At 37.1% G+C, this 20918-nt stretch overlaps 1 protein-coding gene across 3 annotated transcripts in view; it reads left to right on the top strand.

The window, feature by feature from the left end:
- The window catches only part of SLC25A21 (solute carrier family 25 member 21), a 260447-nt gene that overhangs the window by 233262 nt on the left and 6267 nt on the right, over positions 1 to 20918 (top strand). For 2 of the 3 annotated variants that reach the window (XM_087747230.1, XM_087747229.1), the window contains 3 exons: positions 5753 to 5812; positions 7974 to 8081; positions 13627 to 13791. In XM_087747230.1, the coding sequence (XP_087603356.1) occupies positions 5753 to 5812; positions 7974 to 8081; positions 13627 to 13791 (333 nt within the window). Of the gene's footprint in view, positions 1 to 2076; positions 2269 to 5752; positions 5813 to 7973; positions 8082 to 13626; positions 13792 to 20918 lie in introns of all 3 variants that reach the window. The other variant, XM_087747231.1, reaches the window with a different exon arrangement.

The following is a 20918-nucleotide window of genomic DNA, read 5'->3' as shown; positions in this document are numbered from 1 at the left end:
TAATTTTTTTCAGTTGTCATGCAACCTTTTTAATTAAAACCTACTAATTAAGCACCTCATCTTAAAGTTCTAAATCTATCAAAGCATCCGTTGTGTTACGAGCAAATGTTTCTTTGTCTTTTACTTCAGAACTTTGAAGTTTCCCATAGTTGCACCAAATGTGTCTAAAAACAATTATACAGAATGTCTTGATTTTCCTTCCTTTCTTTTTTTGTTTCTTTCTAAAGAGGCTGCATATGATTCTGGTCCTTAGTCTGCAATTAATCATTCACATTCCAATTGCTTTACAGAGGAATAATATTTGTATAAAGTGACAGGATGTGACCTTGTAACAGAATCCTAAAGGAGTTCTGGTAATGTCATCTTCTTGTTTGCATTGGCATTTTAGATGCAAACGACATATGTCACCTATCTCAAAATTATTTAATACAACTAAGAAAACTAAAGTTCTACTTAATAGCAAAGTGGCAGTGAAGAATAGATGGATGATATTTAGAAGACTCCTAATAACTCATTTTCTTCAGACTGTGATGTTTCCTGTCTCTCCATTTCACTTCGTTTGAAATGAGTTAAAGTCAATCTGATCATGCTTTTTAGATTCCAGCATATATTTAGTTAAAATGCAAACCCAGGTTTGATTTCTCTCCTACCAACCTGAGTCATTCAAAAATCTTGAGTCACTTTCTCTTACTCACATTGATTAAGTTGGCTTAAACCCCACAATATTCTATATAATTATAGACTCATAGAAAGATTTAAGTTGGGAGGGATCTCTGGAGGTCATCTGGTGAGCTTTCTGCTCAAATCAGGGCTAACTTCATGGTTAGATCAGGTTGCTCAGATGCCTTGTCTAGTTGAGTTCTGAAAATCTTGAAGGATGGAGACTGCAGCCTCTCTGTGCTCCTGCTCCAGTGCTGTGAAGAATTTTGCATTATATCCAATCCAAATTCCCCTGTTGCAACTTTTGCCTATTGCCTGTCGTGGTTCTGTTGTGGACCTCTGAGAAAGTCTGACATTGTCTTCTGTAAAACCAGATGGTGGAAGACAGGAATTAGATCCCTTTAGCCTTCTTGTCTCCAAGCTAAACAGACTCAGTTCTCTCAGCCTCTTGTTGTACATCATAAGCTCACAGCTCCTTAAATGTCTTACTGGTGCTCCCATACTGGGATGCTTTCTACCTACTTCTTGGGCATTTACATGAGGGCTCAGTAGTATTTCTGCAACCATGAGAATCAAGTTTAAATGCTAAACATGTTTTTTAATTAAATCATTGAATTCTTTTATTCTTTACACTATTCCTTTAAATTTTATGCTGTTCCTAGGACACCAGGAGGACTTTAAGTTATCTTGAGACATCAGCTATACTCTACATTAGAAGAATTCAGTGACAGAATAGGGCAGGACAGTAATGTCCTTGTAAGAACCTGGATACTGAAGCAATTCAGTGTGAGATGTTGTACGTCAGCACAATTTCTAACATCCAAAGTGGAGTTTGTACCCATGCTTTGACCTGAAGAGAATCCAGCTTGTCTCAAATTTCTACTAACCTTATTTGAATGTGACCCCAACAGAAAAGTCACTGCTTCCTTTGGCTCACTCTCCACCTTTTATTCTTCTAATAGGTTTCCTCATTTTAACAGGCCCCAAGATGTCCCTTGTCCACTGCCAAACTGACTAGTGAGATTTAGAGGAAGACTATGTCCATGCCTGTGGTTTTGAGACTAGAGAAAGCACAAAAGGTAGACAGGCAATTTCTAGGTTCCAGCAGCCTTGCTTTGTGTTTGTAATGAACTTTTTTGAAAACTTCTAGTTACAGTGTCTTTTATATCTCATAAAAGTGTATAGAGAATGGACAAGGGAGATTTTGTACTAAGAAGAAATGTACTTGTGCTACTGGAATATTGTATGTATCTGGTGTGGATATTTGCAAATAAAAATAAAGCTACTAAAATGAAGTTATTTAGCTCCAGTTATTCAGCCAAGTGTTGAAGATGCAGCTTCACTTTTAGTCAACTACGTTCTCATGTCTGTCTTGCTATTTCTTTTTTTCTCTCTCTTTATTTGCCTTTTAAAAAGAAAACTGGTATTTCTGGAAGACGAAAAGTCAAAGTTTATAACTTTATGCTAGATTGAACTTGGAGGAAAGAAGTGATGATGCCAATACAATGGTTAACAGATGAACTTTTGGGGCAAATTTATATTGTTCATGTGTTCCCAGACATCTTGTTTCAAGCATATATTTTTACCTTAGAGTTATTGAGACATCTGGTAAGTACTTTGGCTATTTTCTGTGTAACTTGAATTAAAGTGTATCTTTGCCAGATGGACAATATTGGTTATTATATACACAAAAGCATGTTTTAAATACATTTATTCTGAGATTTTTTTGCACAAAGCTATTAACTTAATACAACTGTAGAGGAAAAGAAAAATTATACTGTGTTTCTAAAAACATTTCGGGTGGACGTCCATGACATAAATCTGCATGATATAGCTGGATATTTTGGGGCAAAATTGTACGTATACTAGCCACTCTAGTACACGCAGCCACGTTTATATTGAGTTTTATTGCTATTGATTTGTTTTCTTTTAAAAAATGATATAAAACATAGTTACTATTAAGTAGTTATTTTATTTATGACTCTAGGAAGCTATTGATTTTTAAGGTAACATTTTTAAGACCAAAAAATTGCTAGGTAATGTATTTCTGCCTTTATTACAACCATTTTACAGATCTGTAACACTATGGAAAACATTAAGGAATACCAGAAATTCCATTAAAGGTTAGAGGGGTAACAATAAGTAGAAAGTCACTGGAGAGAGAATAAAGCAAACTTTATCACAATAAGAAATTAATTTAGTTCAGTGAAGTATCTCACCCACCCACGACTAACACTTTCTCAGAGACTTCCTTTTACCTATAAAATATCTTCAGTTATCCAAAAAGATAGACCTACAGTCTAAGTAACACTTCTATTTTTTTCTGATTATTGGCAAGGCCAGTGCAACAATTTTAAAGATATTTGCAGGATGTTTGCAAGATTAGCGTTCAGTCTGTACACTATTTGGAGAGCAGTTAAAATCTGGGACCTGATTCTAGGGCCTTTTCTGCAAAATGAGATAATAATCCCTGCTGAGGATAAAAAAAATATCTATCCACTGGCCAGAGTATCAGTCCTTCACTTTTCAGAATTTAACATCCTAATTTTGCATTATATATGCATATTCCCCCTGCTTTAAATGTGGTTGCATTATTAACACATTAACACCCGGTTCTCCAATGGTTTTGGTGTGATTCTAGTGACTTTTCATTTGAAGCAGGTCTTGATTGAAAAATGTTATTGACTTTGCCATAGGACAGGGTTCTAAACAAGTTAAAATGACAATGTGGTGCTTATTACTCCTGTTCCTGTACACGTGGTTTATGGAAAAGCTGTTTTGTTCTGATAGGTCTGTGGTAACTGAGCCCTGAGAGACTGACCTTGTCTTCTTTGGCTGAGGCCCAGCACAGGTCACCCAGTCTTTCTTTCTGTCTGTCTTTCTGAAAAGCTCTATTCCCTTATGTTGCTTACGATTCCCACATCTCCGTTGACGTCATTTCCCATTGCCTTCCCCTCATGGTGAAACAGTTTGATTGTCACATACATGGGCAGGTACTACATGAGGGATCACAGCCTCACGTGTGGGAGCGAAACACACAGACTTTCAAAGGATCCCACCTTCATTTGAATCAGCTTGCTCTAAACTAATCAAGTGTTACAGGTCAACTTTGGAAAGTAGCCAGGAAAGTCAGACATTCTAGTTATTTACTTTCACTATACAGCGACATGACAGCCCTTGCTCTAGTAGATATCCATCCCTGCTGATGCAGTCTTGGTGAAGCTGTGACAGGTTTTTGCTGTTCAGTCCCATAATACCGGACGTGCCATGTAAAAGCCACTTTTCTTTTGCATGCAAAGTCATGAATACTTCTTGGACAAATTATAGGACTCGAATAGTGCGCTGTAGTTACAGGCCTTGCCTTGTTCCATGTGTGAAAATTGCATGGAATATCACCTCCAGTATCTTTGGTTTTACCTGGAATTCAGATCTCTGCTGTGACCTGCAAGATTTTCTGCTATCCTCATTCCTCATGCTAGAAGATGGTTTTCACTGCCCTCAGAACTGTCTGATGTAGCATCAAACTGAAGTGCTTTTTCAATGGCTTCAGCAACATATTTGCAGAATATTAATTTGAAACAACGAGGGGCTTGGGGAGATTTGCTGTGCACGGAAGCACTGGACTAGAAAGGATCTCTTAGGTCAGTAAGTCTAGTCCCCTGCTGTTCTAGAATCTCCTTCATAAACTTATCAAACTCTCCCTTACAAGTGATTAAGATTTTTGCCCCATTGTTCTTATTGGAAGACTGTTTCAGGACCCCACTCCTGTGGTTGTGAGAAAGCTTCGTCAGATTTCAAGCCACATTCTATTTATGAGTAGTTTTTATTTTTATACCCAATTACTTTATGTTACATATCTTTCCTTTCCTTGTTTTTCATTCTCTTGCAGCCTCTCTTTTGCTAGACTAAACAAGGCAAGCATTTATTCTCCTTCAGTCTTCATTCTTGAAGAAATCTTTAAGTTCTCTTTGTGGTCCTGGTAACCCTGTTTCTGAATACGCTGTAGTCTGAGTTCATCTTTTTTGAATAGGGGTGGTCAGGATTGTGTGCTGTATTTCAGAGGGCATCTTACCAATAATTTGTAAAATGTCACAAATACCTTTCTTTAGAGTATACCTTGACTGATGCACCTTAGACTTTGTATCCACAGACAAGGAAGTAGGTGGTGAAAGTCTGTCTGCGTATGTCAATGGGAAGGTTCTTACTGACTTCAGTGTGGTCAGGGTTATTCTCAACACTGTTCTTGGAAGAACAACGCTGTTAATTTATTCCATTTCAATTTTCAGAACATTTCACCAAAAGTAGTCTGCAAATTAATGGATTTGGGTGGCAAGAAGTGTCAAGTTGCAAAGTGAACCATTTACAGGTGGTTGCCTTTCTCCATGTTGGGGCAGGTGAAACTGAGCTTCTCATTTCTTTCTTGAAGTTCAAACACAAAAGAGTACAGCTTTCAAAACTCATCCTCTAAGGAATTGCAGATGCTCAGAACTTCGGAGCACCACTGACTAAAAGCAGACAATTGGGTGAAAGATTTATTTGTAACGAGCAAAAACTAAGACAAATGTCTGTTGACAGTAAAAGATTATAAAAATCTACAGACTTTCCATCTTCAAAATCTGCAGTTACATCTCTTTGATGAGAAGTAGACTAATATCTGAGAAATGTGAAAGTGATTGCAGTATATTATATTAAAGATGTGAAGGTGATTTCTTGGGAGAAATGATAATATCTGCTACTACATTTATACCAGTATATGAAAGTTAGGCGCTAGAGGAAAAGCGTATAAATTAAAAACACCAAACTATGTGTTGTAAGCGAACTCTTACATAAAACATTACTTTAATTACACTTATGCTGCTATTATGCATGATACACTAATAAAATCAGTTCTGAAGCCTAATTGTCTACTATTGCACATCTAACGCTACTACAGAGAGTGTGAAACAAAAGTAGCTTATGTTTATTTTGCAGAACTGCACATGGCTACTCGGGATACGAGGTAGTGAAGCTCCACTGTAGTTTGGTTTTACTCATTTGCATAAGTAACACATAATTTTTTTCAACACAATTTCAGTCTAACTTTTATTTACAGTTTTTCACCTTTGAACAATACAAGAAGCTACTAGGATATGCATCATTACCACCAGGACTGGTATGTATGGATACAGAACTTAATGTTCTAATTTTATATGTGTATACTGAACAGTCCCATCTGTTTCTTGCCACAGAAAGGGCCCAAAATTAAAGGGCCCAGTTCAACCAACAGTTTTTCAGAACAGACTTGTCCCTTGAAAACATTGATAACAGAATTTATCAAAATGGTGGTTAAGCTAATTTTTGTATTAAATGTCTTCAAAATAATTCCCTACAATGTCATAACATTTGCATGTTATGTAATATTTGACTAAAAACATGAATTATCTGGAAGAGGGTAAATACCTTCTTGGTTAAATAACAAACAATAAAATCCTGAACACCTGTATTATAGCTTTCTTGGTCAAATGAGTTTTGAATTGGAATTTGTTTTACGGTTTTGGCTCTCAAGAGAGAAGTTTGTGATGACTGAAGGAAATATGTAAAATCTTGTCTTGTAAGAACACATAACTCTCCACACCATGTGAACCAAAATGACGTCAGAAAAAAAGGAGACGTTTGCTTTATCATTATTTCAGGTCTCTTTCAAACAGTATTACTGCCATTTAGATTTGCCTCCCACTGCAGCAACTGAATGGTCATGGAAGCATATTAACTAGGTTAAAGCAAGTTTCCTCTTCCTCTTAATTATTCCACTAACCCTATAGCTGTTTACAGTATCTCCTATTTTACCTTGTTTTTATTTCAGCAGGCTCTTCTCTTCCTTAGATGTAAATAGAGAGGCTGATATTTGTTCTCTAGCAAGTGGAAAGAACAGAGTTTAAGGTTCCATAGTACACCATGACTTTTTTGGAGGAAAATATGCTGGAAACTTGTAAACATGCAATAGCTGACCAAAACCTGCTCTGATTCACATAGCAGATGCAGCAACCATCAGTCAGACACCTCTGACATTTTTAGTGCAATTCTGTTACCATAGAGGCATTTTTGTCCCTAAGATAGCTATGGTAGCGAGGGAAAAAGAAGACTGAGAGGGTCTAAGCTAGGCAAAATGCTTCTAACTGCCTCAACAGACCTCATATCAAGACAACATTTATTGTTGTTAAAGTATGCATTTCTCTTTTAACATCTTCCTGATGGCTTCAGTCTCAGGGTTGATAGGTTATGTTCCCATCTCATATTGGAAAAATAGATTTGTTGGTAACACAGTGTTTTCCAAAAGCAGTATGGCTGGAGCTTGCCACTACCCTCCTAACTTAGCATTCTTCTCTTGATCTCTCAAGAGTCCCTGCTCAAATCACTCTGTGTTGAATAAGTTATTTTTCTCACTATTGTTCTTTTCACGCCATTGGTTTCCTTGAATTTCAGCAAATGTAGTCAGTATATTGTATTTTGGTCCTGGGACTCTTTTCAGCCCCTAGAAAGTTTGGAGATGTTAAATGGAGGAAATAAATGTGTAAAATGATCACAAAAATTAACCCCTCTGAATTTTCTCAATTGACCTAAATATTTCAATATTCTTTTTCTGTTACGAATGAATTAAGGTATTTTTAAATGCTGTGTCATGATGGAAAGCAAAGCACTGAATATCTCCATTTTTATGATTTTAAAGTACCATCAGCTTCTAAGTAAATTGAGTTAATTCATTCTTGCAGAGGATGCTGACATTTCCATGTGTGCCACTTATTCCCCTCTAAACCTTTTCAGGATTGATATTTTCTTAGGAGGACTTTTCTTCTACTTGTGCAATTTGCTTAAGTACCACACTATTTGAATTTCTTACATTTCTTTTATTTTTTTAAGTTAGTATGTTAGTGTTATATGCTTAATGCTAACTGCAGAGTTTTTATTTTTTCCAGTGGTGCGTAACTGCATTTGTATTTGTGTTTTTATTCAGACTCTACCCAAAGATAACATGAGAGCATTGTTCTTCCGTGTTTTTGTAATAAATTGATACCACAATTTTTCTTCCAGCTAAAAAGAGAATTCATTGACAGTGCTATGAGATTTTATTTTGTATTTTTTGGAATGTGGTTTATGGCTATTGTCATATTGTCTTCGTGAACTGTCAGCATTGAATCAAGGGCTGAAGTTGTTTAGTAATAGAATACTGCTGCATTACTGTAATCTTGCAGTTTGCATTGTATCATTCAGTTTCATAATCTGATGTACGGGAAATTCTACTCCTTGATTTTTAACTTGAATTTTAACTTTCCTAGGCATTTGCCATTGCTGGCTTGGGATCTGGGTTGACAGAGGCAGTTGTGGTTAACCCTTTTGAAGTAGTAAAGGTTACCTTACAGACAAATCAGAGAGCCTTCACAGAGGTATGAGAATTGCTCCATTCTTCTTTTTCTGCTTTATTAGGCATAATGCACTTCAAAGTTCATATTTAGAGCAGAATGTCTATAATACATTGTGTTGATGCAAATGATTTTCCCACAAGCTTAACAAAAATGGAAAAAGAGAGAAGAGACTCAATAGAAAATGCCTTCAGATATGCAAAGATGCATACAGTATTGTCAGTGGTGTCAGCATCTCCATTGTAAATATTCTGTGCCTGAAGTGCACCTTCAGCCCTCCAGAGTAGCCAGCACTGTGAGGAACTGTAATCCAGAATTACGAACCTGAGCCCCTTGTACACAGTGCATTTGCCCCAGCAGGTTCCAGACTTCAAGTAAGCACCAAAGGTTAGCGTAAAACACCATGGCCCCATGCCCTAGCCAGGGTCCAGCTGATGTATTTTATGTTAAAAATGTAACTGGTAGATTTCAGAGTCTTGGATGAAATTATTTATATTATAGGTCTTCACATTTATAAGCACAAACCAGGAAATAGCTATATAATAAAGCACACTGATAATTTAAATTCTTGTTTCACTTCAGAGTTTTATTATTCAAATATTGTTTTGTTCAAAGAAGTCAGTGTGAAAAACTGATTTTGTCCACGGTTCTGGGTACTGCTGAAAGGGGGAAAAGATTAAACTGGAAAACAGTGATTCATCAAAATCAGGTGTTCCCAGGAATGCACCAGCTTCAATTAATTTTAATGTAGAAAATGTTCCAGGCTAAAATGAAGGAAGGCAGTCCATAGTTCCTTCTTTCTTTTCTCAGTGAATAAGACTAACAATTGTCAAGTCAGCTCTTTCAAAATCTTTTGAGAAATCAGCTGTACCGTGGTAGCAGTGCCAAATCACATAAGCATGGCATGAAAAGGTTGGCTGAATCCCTGGTGAGGCATGATTTTTGAATATTCTACTATTAAGTTTTGATTGAGTTAATACTTGCATGTCTTGTAACACTCATCTGCACAAATTGAACCTTTGGGGGGATGCACAGTGAAGAGATTTATCACCTGTCCATTTACATAAGCTGTTTGGGCCAAGCTCCTCAGGCACACTCTGGCAAAATACTGCCACTGATTTCCAAATGTCATAGTCTAGCTGGTACCTACTCTGTAACTCATCCAGAGAAGCATTCTCTTTCAGAATAAATTTTAAAACATCTGGTAAATTTCTGTTCAATTCTCAATGCATGCAAAAGAGATGTTTGGTTGTTCCAATTCTCCAGCCTTGACATTTTTTAACCATGGGCAGCAAAGCCACTGAAACAGAGCGCTAATACCATACAGGAGTAAAAACGTTAGGAACCTGGAAGGAGAGAAACTATGAAGCAATGTGTGAGAGGATCTCTCTCTCAGGAAGGTGATATGAAAAAATCACCAAGCAGATATTCTGGATCCTTTTGCCTCACAGTTGTGAAGATACAGTTAACCTATCTCAAGAAAACCTCTGGTTTTGAGTGTAAATACACCAGTATTATATTTTGAGCAAACTAGTTCCTGTAAAGTTGCAAAAGACCAATATATCCTTTCACTTCATACATTTTAATTTTTTTTTCTCTATTGCAAACTTTGTTAAAAAGTCTGGGATATTTTAGTTAGTAAATTTTATGCAATTACCTACTTTAATTACAGCATCCCTTCCTTGGTGACTTTCAGAATACGCCAATAATCACAGTATAGCTGTTCAAAAGCATGCTGAGTTCTTTCGTTTTAGGTGAATATTCTTTGAATTTGATTTAAATGCAAATTTTCACAAAGTCTAAATAATAGTATATTATACAAATAAAATTGTAAAAGAATGCTATTGGGACTCCACTAGGAACCTAGTTTGCACCTAAAATATAAATAAAAGTGTCTATTTGCCCTAGTGAAAAAATCCAAGGAACTGAAGTTCTTAAATCACAAAGAAAGTTAAATCACAGACCTATCAATTTTTAATATATCTTTAAAAAAAGTGTTAGAATTTCACATTTTGCTGTAAATCAGAAAAACTCCAGTGATTTCATTACCATGATCTCAAGTTCTCATTAATAATATGTTAAAGAACGTTCCACACTAAAGCATGTAAACTTGAGCCTATCTATCGGGAGAAGCATGTGCATGTTATATTATACAGCATAAGGCAATGGTACACTCATTTCATTACCATGCACTGTTTTTCTAAAAGGCTTAAGTAAAGTATGTACCTATCCCATTGTGTAGCTTTCATACTATATGATGAAACCTAATGCAGTTCACATATTTATTTGACTATTGTATTGAAATAATAAATATATCTTGTTTAAAAGGAACAAGGAAGAGCATGAACACATACACCCACACCTAGACTCCTGCACACCCCCAAAGCAAATATTCATACACTACGGTGACAGCTGAATTATTCTGTTGTACCAGATCATCTTTCTAGAGCTGATAGGTTTAAAGAGGAAGGCCGCTATAAATCACATATCAGCACTTTTGTAATGTGGATTGCTACAGGTAAAAATAACGGTGACTTTTTGTTAAGGTAAACTGCTAGAAGGCCCAACACCTTGTTGTTTGGTTTTCTTGGTTTTTGGTTTTTTGTTTTTTTTTTTCTTTTCCCTGTAGTCATGGATAACTCACTGGCTATAGAAGCTGGTGTGGTAATAAAAATCTTCTCACCTAACTTCAGAGTTGTGATTAACTAAATAAATACAAGTTTCTGCTTTATGATGAGAAGAATCTGACTCCAGATTCCACTGACTAGGTCTCTATTAAGTATAAGTCAACAGTTGTGTGAAGTGAATTAAACTCCAGATGTTTATACAATAAATTCCTCCATCTGAATTAGTCATCCTAAGGTCCTTCCATCATCAGTGATGAAACACAGACCTTCTATGGCTTGACCAGCAGACATTTTAGATGCCTAATTTGGACGAAGTGAAGTGCTGTCTGTGAGAACCCTCTTTATTGCTAAAGGACTGAAGAAGGGAGTCTTTTTGAGTAGCTCAGATGTAGATGTAGACATTGCAAGTATCTGCATTTAGACTGATGAGTCCCAACTCAGGTGTTCAGCAAGTGATAGGCTTCCCCTCTGAGTCATTAGTAAATCCATATTCAAGATGAGACCAAGGGATACCTTACTGTTGTAAGTTGCTGTATTCAGCTTAAATCCCTTTATTCAGGACCACTAGTTATTTTTTGTTGTGGTTTAACCCCAGCTAGCAACTAAGCACCGTGCAGCCGCTCGCTCACTCCCCCACCAGTGGGATGGGGGAGAGAATCGGAAGGGCAAAAGGGGAAAACTCGTGGGTCAAGATAAGAACAGTTTAATAACTAAAGTAAAATAAAAATAGAAATGTAGTAATAGTGATAATAACAATAATAATAAAAACAAGTAATAATAGTACAATAGTAATACAAAGCAAGCAATACACTGTATAATTGCTCACCACCCGCCGACCAATGCCCAGCATGTCCCCCAAGCAGTGATTGTTGGCCCTCCCCCAGCCAACTCCCCCCACTCATATACTGAGCATGACGTCATGTGGTATGGAGTAGCCCCTTGGCCAGTCTGGGTCAGCTGTCCTGGCTGTGCCCCCTCCCATCTTCTTGTGCACTTAGCAGAGAATGGGAAGCTGAAAAGTCCTTGACTAGTGTGAGTGCCACTTAGCACTACTTAGCAAGAACCAAAACATCAGTGTATTATCGACATTGTTCTCATCCTAAACCCAAAACACAGCCCCATACCGGCTACCAAGAAGAAAATTAACTCCATCCCAGCTGAAACCAGGACATTTTTAAAGATCTAATCCTCATTTTTTGTGCATGAGAAAGGATGTTATTGCGAGTATCCAACCTATGTTGCATGTTGGGTATCTACATTTTAGAACAGATTCTGATTTGAATCCCTGGGGGTAGTTAGAAAAGTAAACTATGGTAAAATGTTTGCAGAGCATTAGCAGGATAATATTAGTTACCAAATATGAAAAAACAGAATGCAACTTAGTATTAAAGACTAAACTTGTCAGTCACCTAAATAAGCAGTCATATGCTGTGTCAGATATAATAGGCATCATTTGGCTAATGCTGTTGATCTACCACAGTGATACTTTGAAATGGAAAGCTATTAAACAAATAAGTGTATTGAAATTAGCAGTGTTCACAGTGTTGTAGTCAAAATTCTTCTGTATTTTCATGTTTGAGCCTCCTAGTGGAAGTCATGTTTTGCCTTTCTAATTAAATATTTGGTTACCCAGAGGTGGGTTTATGCTTTGGAGAAAGCCAAACGCAAGTCAAGACCTTTTTGAAAGGAACTTTTCTATAATTCTGCTAAAAAGAAATTTAAAATGTTCAGAAAGGGAACACCTGATTCTAAGTATCACAGTATATTGGAAAATAGATCAAATGTATATGTAGTCAGGCAGATCCTGTCTGAGGAACTGATCATTATATAAGTGGATTCTGAGGAAGTTCCTTCCTTCCTGCCTTTCATTAAATGGAAGTTGGCTGACTAAAATTATTTCTATGCCTTTTGGGCATTATTTTCAAAACTGGATCTCTAAAGTCAATTTCCTAAATCTGTAGCTTGGAATTTAAATGGGTGTTCCAATTTTCAAAATCTAACTACACTTTTAAAGTTAAATAATTCATTAGGAGGGCAAAACAGGATTTCCAGTTGGATGCTTAAGAAAAAAAAACAACAACAAAAAAAAACCCTGACCTTCGTTTCAAGATTTTCACCACTAGAAGAAGAAAATTTAACATGTGATCTGGTTTTAAAAAGTGCTGTGTACCCAATAACTCCTTCAAAAGTCAGTGTTTTAAAGCAGTGGTTTGCATTCTTAAGAGCATGAAGAGCCTCAGATCCAGAAGGGTTCCCAGACAGTGTATATGCCTTTAGTCACCTTTCAACCCTATTCCTAACATTGAACCTGGAAACTGCCGAACTGGTCTTCAACACAAATATTTATAGTCTCCCTTGCTGCTCTAATTTGTGGCTCCCAAGGACTTGCTTCCATAGCCATAGTGGCTCAAAAGTTTCCTGTTCCAGTTCTGTCCCTTTTATCACTCCGTCACCATGCATATTCCTGTGCCATTTGTTTTACTAGAGAAGCTGGTTTTATCTTCTTATTGTCCAGAATAATTGTTGTACACTCTAGTTGTGTAAGGGTTTCATCTGTCATAATCTTACCGGCACAGCAAAAATGATAAAAAAACTATTGCCAAATTCACACATTCAAAGCCACATGTAGCTCTATAAAATCTATTTTTTTTTAATTATGATTTTAAGACCTTTTTCTTTGCTTTAGGGATCCTTAGGCTTTTACAGTACTCAAGTCATGCTTTCATCATTTTTCTGCAATCAGAAAATTGAGGAATCTTTTTTTTTTGATGAAAGTTGTGATTTTTACATGATCACAAGAAAGGGAAAATAACAAATATGGTGAGACTTGAAATGACGAGAATTGGCAACACTGTGTTCGTCAACAGGATTGAAATGATGCTATGGTTATTGTTTTCTTTTTGTAAAGATGATCTCTTCCTTCTTTTGCTTAACTTGTGTAGCAACCATCTAGCTTTGTTCAAGCTCGGCAGATCATTAAAACTGATGGTCTGGGCTTCCACGGACTCAACAAAGGTCTTACTGCAACACTGGGCCGTCATGGAGTTTTTAACATGGTTTACTTTGGATTCTACTTCAATGTGAAAAACATTCTTCCAGTCAATAAAGTAAGTAAGTTCTTCATACAATGCAATAGACAAACAGATGAGAGGTTTGGCAATTTAATTAACACTGTATTTTTCTGTGCAAAGCTCTGGTATTTAGTAATAAACAGTGACTAACCTAGCTCTCTGTTTTGCAGAAATCTATAGCATTTTAATGGAAGCAAACCAAGGGTTTGTACTTCTCACTTTTTAAGCAAAGCTGAGTATAAAGTAGTCATGTTTGAATTCTCATTGTTATGAATTTCCCTTTATACCACGGCAGCAATGTAAAAAGGCAGAAATTGGGATACAGGTATGTTATGCTTATGTTAGGTATGTATGCACTTTTTTGTGGTAAACTGGCTTAGAAAAGAAAAATCACTTTCTAGAACTTCTTTCAATATTCACAAAGTAAAGGGCAAAGCTTGAGGAGACAGCAGAGCTGCAGTACGTAGGGTATTCTGGCCATGTGCTGGGCCTGTTTACTCAAAAGAGAGTTCAACCTAGTATTGAAGGACAACAGGACAGATTTATCCATACAGGAGGGAGCCATCCCAAAACAGGACTTACAGGGTCAAGCACAGGGGCTTTATGTAGTGTGTCCTATGAGTAAGTTAAAAAAAAAAAAAAGAATCTTTATAGCTGTAATTTCACTTGAAGCAATTTTATTCAATAGTCTTATATTCCTTTACATAACAAAGGAAACATTTCCCTTTACAACAAAGGGAAATTTTACTAATGAAAACATGGTAATACTGGCAACTTTCTAAATGACTGTGAGCAACAGCTAATGGTTTATTAATGACTCCAGCACGTTACTTGCTGAACTGTGTTTTCACTAATGTGATTTTTAGATGATGACAGTTAAACAGTCACAGGTGTAATATGTAGTGATATTCATATAAGAAGCTGCAATTTACATCAAAAGGGATCAGTTTCTATTCCCAGATGAAGTAACACCTCTTTTTTTTCTGCACTTCTGAGTAGCCTGGTATTTTTGTTGGCAACATTGTGTAAATGGAGAAAAGCTCCACTTCTTATTTGCAGATCATTACAGCAAATTGAATTGTTCAAGAGCAGCTAACCTGCAAGTTTCTACATGTTTCTTTTAGTGCATTAAAGCGTACTTTACAGCGTACTTTAATCACACATTCTAAATACTCAAGGCACGAGCATAGCTTGATACTAAGATAGGAGTAAACAGGTTTATGTTGATCAAAAGATGAAAAAAATATAATCACTATGCAGAACATTCAGAATATATGCAGGTAAGGACAAAAAAACTTGTGTGCAACTTCTGCGGAAATCCTGAAGTGTTCTTGTGTAGCAATTGAAGAATAGTATTTAGCATAAGCACGCTTTCCTAGCCATTCAGATTTTTTAAAATGGCAAAAAATTATTGCATGATTAGAAAGATTCAGAGCTTCATGATCTGAGAGAAATTAGTACTTTATACAGATTTTGTATGATACAGAGAACTATTAACATCTACAACATAGTTTTAAATACATCCAGAAAACGAAAGAGAAATTACATCAATGGTGTCAGCCAGTGGCCCAGCTGTCCTGTACATACTATCCAAAGCAAAAGGCAATTTAATCAATGTAGGATTAGATTGCATTAAATGCAAAAAAGTGAAGAGGTTTGCTTTGTACTCGACCAGCGCAAAGTGGCTTGCACAGTGGCTTGCAAAGTGGCTTGCACGGTGGCTTGCAGAGTGTGCACATCTGTGCTAGTAAATTGAGCAGCGTCACTGAAACTCAGTCATCTGTGCAGTTAAATGTTCCCTGGCACAGCTTTGGCCCAGGCCAGCCAACACTGTTCCTGGGCATGGCTTAGGAGCTAGCGCAGACAAGGAACCATTCCTAACAGGCAGGTTTCCTGCAGCCAGTCTGTTTTGAATGGGAATAACATTTAATAGTTGCTAATAAAGTTAATAGGACTCTCTAAGCCAGCTGGCATCAGTGCCACAGACAATTCTGTACCTATAGATATAGCCAATCTACAAATCTAAATCTGATCAAACTCCCATTAAAATCAATGCAAATCTTACCCTGAATTTAACAGGGCACAGATCAGGCCTCATCTGGCTTGTGTTAGCCAACAGTATGTCTCAGGCGTTTACATGCATTGAACTTCACTTCAGTGACTGGGAAATAGAAGTATTCGACGATATTGTGTGATCTGTAACTTAAACCTCTTCTGTCAGTAGGCAGGTACTAAAGGCTGAGAGTTATCAAAACTGTACAAGGAATTTGATAGAAGCTCTTTTGCAGTTAGTCTGAAAAATATTAGACAGTTGCAACTTTTCAAGATTTCACACATACTTGATTTCATTACAAAACCTAATTTGTTCACTTTGTATATTTTGCCAGAAAAGAAAATCTTAGTCAGTCTTGTGATATTGACAAACATATAAAAATTGTGAAATAAGAATACTACACTTTTGAAATAATTTTGGCTCTTGACTATGTATCTGCTGTTCACCATCTGTAACGTAAGTGGGAAAATGTATGGAAATGTCCGTATGAGCCTTTTAGCTGTCAACAGTGCTAAACTGTGCATTAAATTTGCATCCCAATTAAGGATGTTTGCAGCTTATTTTGCCAAAAACAATAAACCTTTTATGTTGAGTGGTCAAGTGATATAAATGACATGTGTGGGTTGTAAATGTTCGTAATGAATAATTTTTCATATGTTCAGTCTATTCTGCTAAACAGACCATTTACAGCCAACCTCATGCTCTGTTTACTGAAAATGGAATAAGCCAGACTTATTTCAATTGCCACTAATGTATCAACCATAGAGCATTAACAGCTATGCATCTGCACTAGCAATCAAATTAGTCTGCAAATTTATATCGTCTCAGTTTTATGGCACCTGCTTTTATAGCACATTTCATAGGCATCCAGCAGCTCTCGCTTTTCAATTTTTTACCATAGTCAGGTTTGATGGTGAACACTAGTTTCTTTAAAACCTTTGCTCACTACCACCTCCAAGTGGCTGTCATATTTCTTAACGATATGAAATTTCCTTACTGTCTGTTAAAAGCCCCCTTTGAAATGTGGCCAACTGCAAAACTCATTTCAAGTCAGGCACTGCCTGCCCCAGCTGTGACAGATGTGCCTCCTGTTAAAAGGGCTGCTGCATCAGACAGTGGGAGCTGACCAGCATGTTGTTTTGTCAGAGAAAGGGCTCTAAACTTCTACAGGCAAAGAGGAAGAGATGGGAAACCAAAATAGTCTGTTCAGCTTGGCAAATAAATAAGATAGTAGACAATAATTTTATGTTCACTTGTTTTCAGATCTATGCCAACATAGAAGTTATATGTAGGAACAGACAGTGAAAAGGGCATGTGGTACAACACAGTTGGAAAAATAATAAACCAAGATGATTTAGGAGAAGATTGGATCAGAGTGGGAAATAGAATAACCTCAGAGCTACCATCCAAACTCAGATTTCAGGATGACCCATGAACTGGAAAAAAATATGACAGTGCTGTATCCAGTAGGATGCTACAAGCCACCCATTGATCACTCTCCCATCTGAGGTGTCCTGTGGCTGTGGAAACTACAGCCTGTGTTCTTTAAAGACTTCAGCCTAGACCATCATCACCAAAAGATGTTGTATCAAAGGAGGAGAACCTGTTGCTACCTCAACTGCTTCTGTACTGCGGTATTTCTGTAGGCAAGACAGATATGAATTTTCAGAAGAGGAATCTTCAGTCAAAATAAAAATGTGAAGAAGAAAAAACAAGTTTCTTCTGTTTTCCTACGGAAATTAGGATAATGCTGAAACTGATAACCAGGTTCAACCACAGCTGGCAGAGAGGCAGTCTTAAAATAGCTAAGTTCTTGCAAGACATACAAATAATCACTTAAAAGGAGGAGAGATCCTACAAGTGCATCCTATGAGTGCCCCAGGTGAGGGAAATTTTCAGTGGGAGCTCATACCTTATTAAACACCGAATTCCATGGTAAAAAGCCTATGTAAGCCTTAGTCTGAGCTTGCACCTTTCCAGACATCAGTATCAGTCAGTCACAAGAACCCACAGGACACCAAACTTCTTTAGTTCTGGTATTCATGGGGCTACTCTTTTTTTTTTCTGTTTCATAAATTACTGTATAACTGAGACTGAAGATAGATAGTGCAGGCAAAGGTACTGGATGCAGGGGTACGGAATAAGACATCTCTTTCTGGGTGCCCTCTTCTGCATAATGTCTTAATGATGCCATGTAAAGGTGACCTGCTTGTAACACCAACACTTTATGAACAGTCTGATCATCTGTGTAGACCAACTCTATGTGGGAGAGCTGAGTCTCCAGAATTCTGTCCATTTTGTATTTGGTCACCATATATTTGTCGTTTCTTGGTTTTTTATTTACATCCAAAGTTCTTTGGTGCAGATGTTTGTTTTAGGACTCAATGTAGTGAAATCCTAGCCTTGCCCTATGGGTCCAAAAGATTATAGAAAAAGAGTAAATAATAGATAATATTGGTACTTATAAATCTGGAGTAAGATTAATAATTTTATCAGGAAATTGTATTGAGATTCACTGAGAGGATTGCAAACTGTTTGAAAATGTATACTCTGTACAGCAGACAGCCATGTCACTCTGGAGACTAGCCAGGACATTTATCCTAGTGGCTGTCATTCATCTTCTTATGCTGTCAGACATCTGACAGGTGGATTTTAAAAACTTAAATAAATGTCTGCCGCAATGAGATTGCACTCAAGGAGGAATCTGAGATAATACCAGTGTGAAAAAGCACATTCAATTCAAACAAAGTGCAGCTGTGACTATGCATTTTGGAATGCCTGTCCTGGTCATCAGTATGTTTATTGTAGTTATAATTTCAGCATTTATTACGCATCTTGACAAAGATCAGACCATCATTCTACTAATCAGACAGCAAGCTATAGTTTACAATAAGGAGTTTACTATGTAAATGCATGAGATGGACAGAAGTTCAGGGTCAATAAAACTACGAAGCTGTGCCTTAAGCTGTGGTCAAATCTTGATTAAGACACAAACAAAAATTGTTAATATTCTTTAAAAGAATCAAAACACGATGTTATCACAACAGTGATGAGACTCACTTTCGTCTTTTCATTTTCACCCTTTCTGGAGCCTTGTGGTGAGTCTACAGCATTTTCTGCTCCTTACTGCTGATTTCTGCCAGGAGTTTACATGCCTCCAAACCACCTGATCACATCTGTACCAGCATCTCCCTCTCTAAGAGCAGAATTTGACAGTCTTTCTTCCCAGCTCTCCTCTGGGACTCAGCAGGAAGACCCAGACCCTGTCTCTCCTCTGGGTTCCAGCTCAGTGTCTGTGTTTAAAGCAACTCATTTGAGGTTTTCATCTGTTCCTTATTGCTTTCCTGAGAGCTATCTCCCACCTTGCCTCTCTCTGAATATACCTTTTCTCCTCTGTCTTGGAAGCTCCCCTTCCTCAGACCCACGTGTTCCTTTCTCCCAGTGTCTGTTGCCACAGGAATCTCCTTTTAGCAATTAAAACCAATTATCAGGCTGGCTAAAGCAGTTCCCTACAGCCTGTTTTGCTGCCAAGTACTTGATTGTAGTCAATGTAGCCTAGGTCAGGTCTTGTGGCACCTCTTCGCTTGCTATAGAGTTCCTATGCTATCCCACTTTAGCCAAAAAGGCCAAGAAGCAACTCTACCTGCCTTATTCCTGGCCTGTCTCCTTCTTCAGCCCCATAATTCCTAGATATTCCAGGCAGAACCAGAGTTGGCCAAACCAAAGCCTTGTCTTTTAAAGTCCTCCTTGTCACACACGGGGAGGTGGAATGTGCACCATACAGTGCAAAGCCTCTCAGCTCCATTCCTGGCTTCTCTGCTGACCCGTTATATGACCTTGAGCAAACATATTTAAATTTAGCAGTCATTTCAAATCACTTTTGGCACTTCTATGCCAAGTGTAACTCATCTATAAAACTAATATTATGGATAACATTTTCAAAGGAGTTTAAGAAACTTAATGCAAATATTCCACTCAGTTTCAGGCTAACTTCAGTAGGCTGCTTTGCAGATACCAACTTCAAACTTTATTCTGTTATTATTATTTATTCTTCGTCCAAATTGTCAGGAATTGGCGTTCTCCTTAACCAGTAATCATTATTCTTTTATAGTGAACTTGTCTACAAGGTGCTCAGAAGTACTAAAACATGCTTATATAAGTATTTTTTCTCATAAGATATGTACCTTCATCAACTAGAAAAAAAAAACAAAAACAGTGAAAAGATCTCAAGGCAAACATCCAAATATTGAAGCAAACAAACATCTAAAAATAGCTTCAGTTAGACAATATTTATTGATCTTTTGATTTTATTGATTTTTTTATGTTTCTTTGTGACACATTCTGCCACTTCTACTCAGACTGAACAGGGCTTCACAAGGGAAAAACAAGTAGTGTTCCTGAGCGTCTCTGCTGGTCAGGTTTCTAAACACTATTATTCATGTCTGTGGACTGTCCACATTATGTGTTTCTGGTTACTTCAAGCAACCTCCCTTAGGGACTTTGAGCTGTTCCTTTGAAGGTACTTACTTCACTGCATATGTGAGTGTGCCCTTGGATTGCACCTTTGAGCCCTTGGATTGCACCTAAGATGGGTATCTAAATCAGTACAAATATATCTACTATGATGAGTCATTATCTATTCTAAAATTATTTTTCACTTACTCTGAAAAAAGTTAAATTAACTGAGTTCTAAGCATACCTGCCTTTACCAAAGGGTTATTTCATTGCTGGATTAATATTTATGCTGCTTATTGAATTAAGTGACCTTCCTTCAGTACAGATGAAGATAGTCTGGAAGCTTTCGACTGACATCAAAGATTTAAACAGAGGTTTTGACAAAGTGCCCAGCAAATAAACAAGTGAATAAAGTGGAAGGGAAAGGAAAGCCCGGGGCTTTGGAGACTGAAACTGATAAATTAAAACTGTCTCCAGTGGGTGACACTCTTGTACATGGGTGTGTATGTGCTAGATTTAGGGCTAGAATTTTCTGTTGCTAGAAATTATGGAATATAAAAGAAGGAATTAAGCAGCATGTGATTCAGGAGGAACTTACTTGCTTATTTACTCCACTTACTTATTTAAAAATATTATGATAGGAGTAATGAAGTAT

Source organism: Nipponia nippon, unplaced genomic scaffold, assembly GCF_047370975.1.
Source record: "Nipponia nippon isolate SJK-2023a ecotype South Korea unplaced genomic scaffold, ASM4737097v1 scaffold_11, whole genome shotgun sequence".
Taxonomy (NCBI): Eukaryota; Metazoa; Chordata; class Aves; order Pelecaniformes; family Threskiornithidae; genus Nipponia; species Nipponia nippon.
Note: the sequence above shows the minus strand (reverse complement) of the source record. Positions and strands in the feature narration are given on the sequence as shown.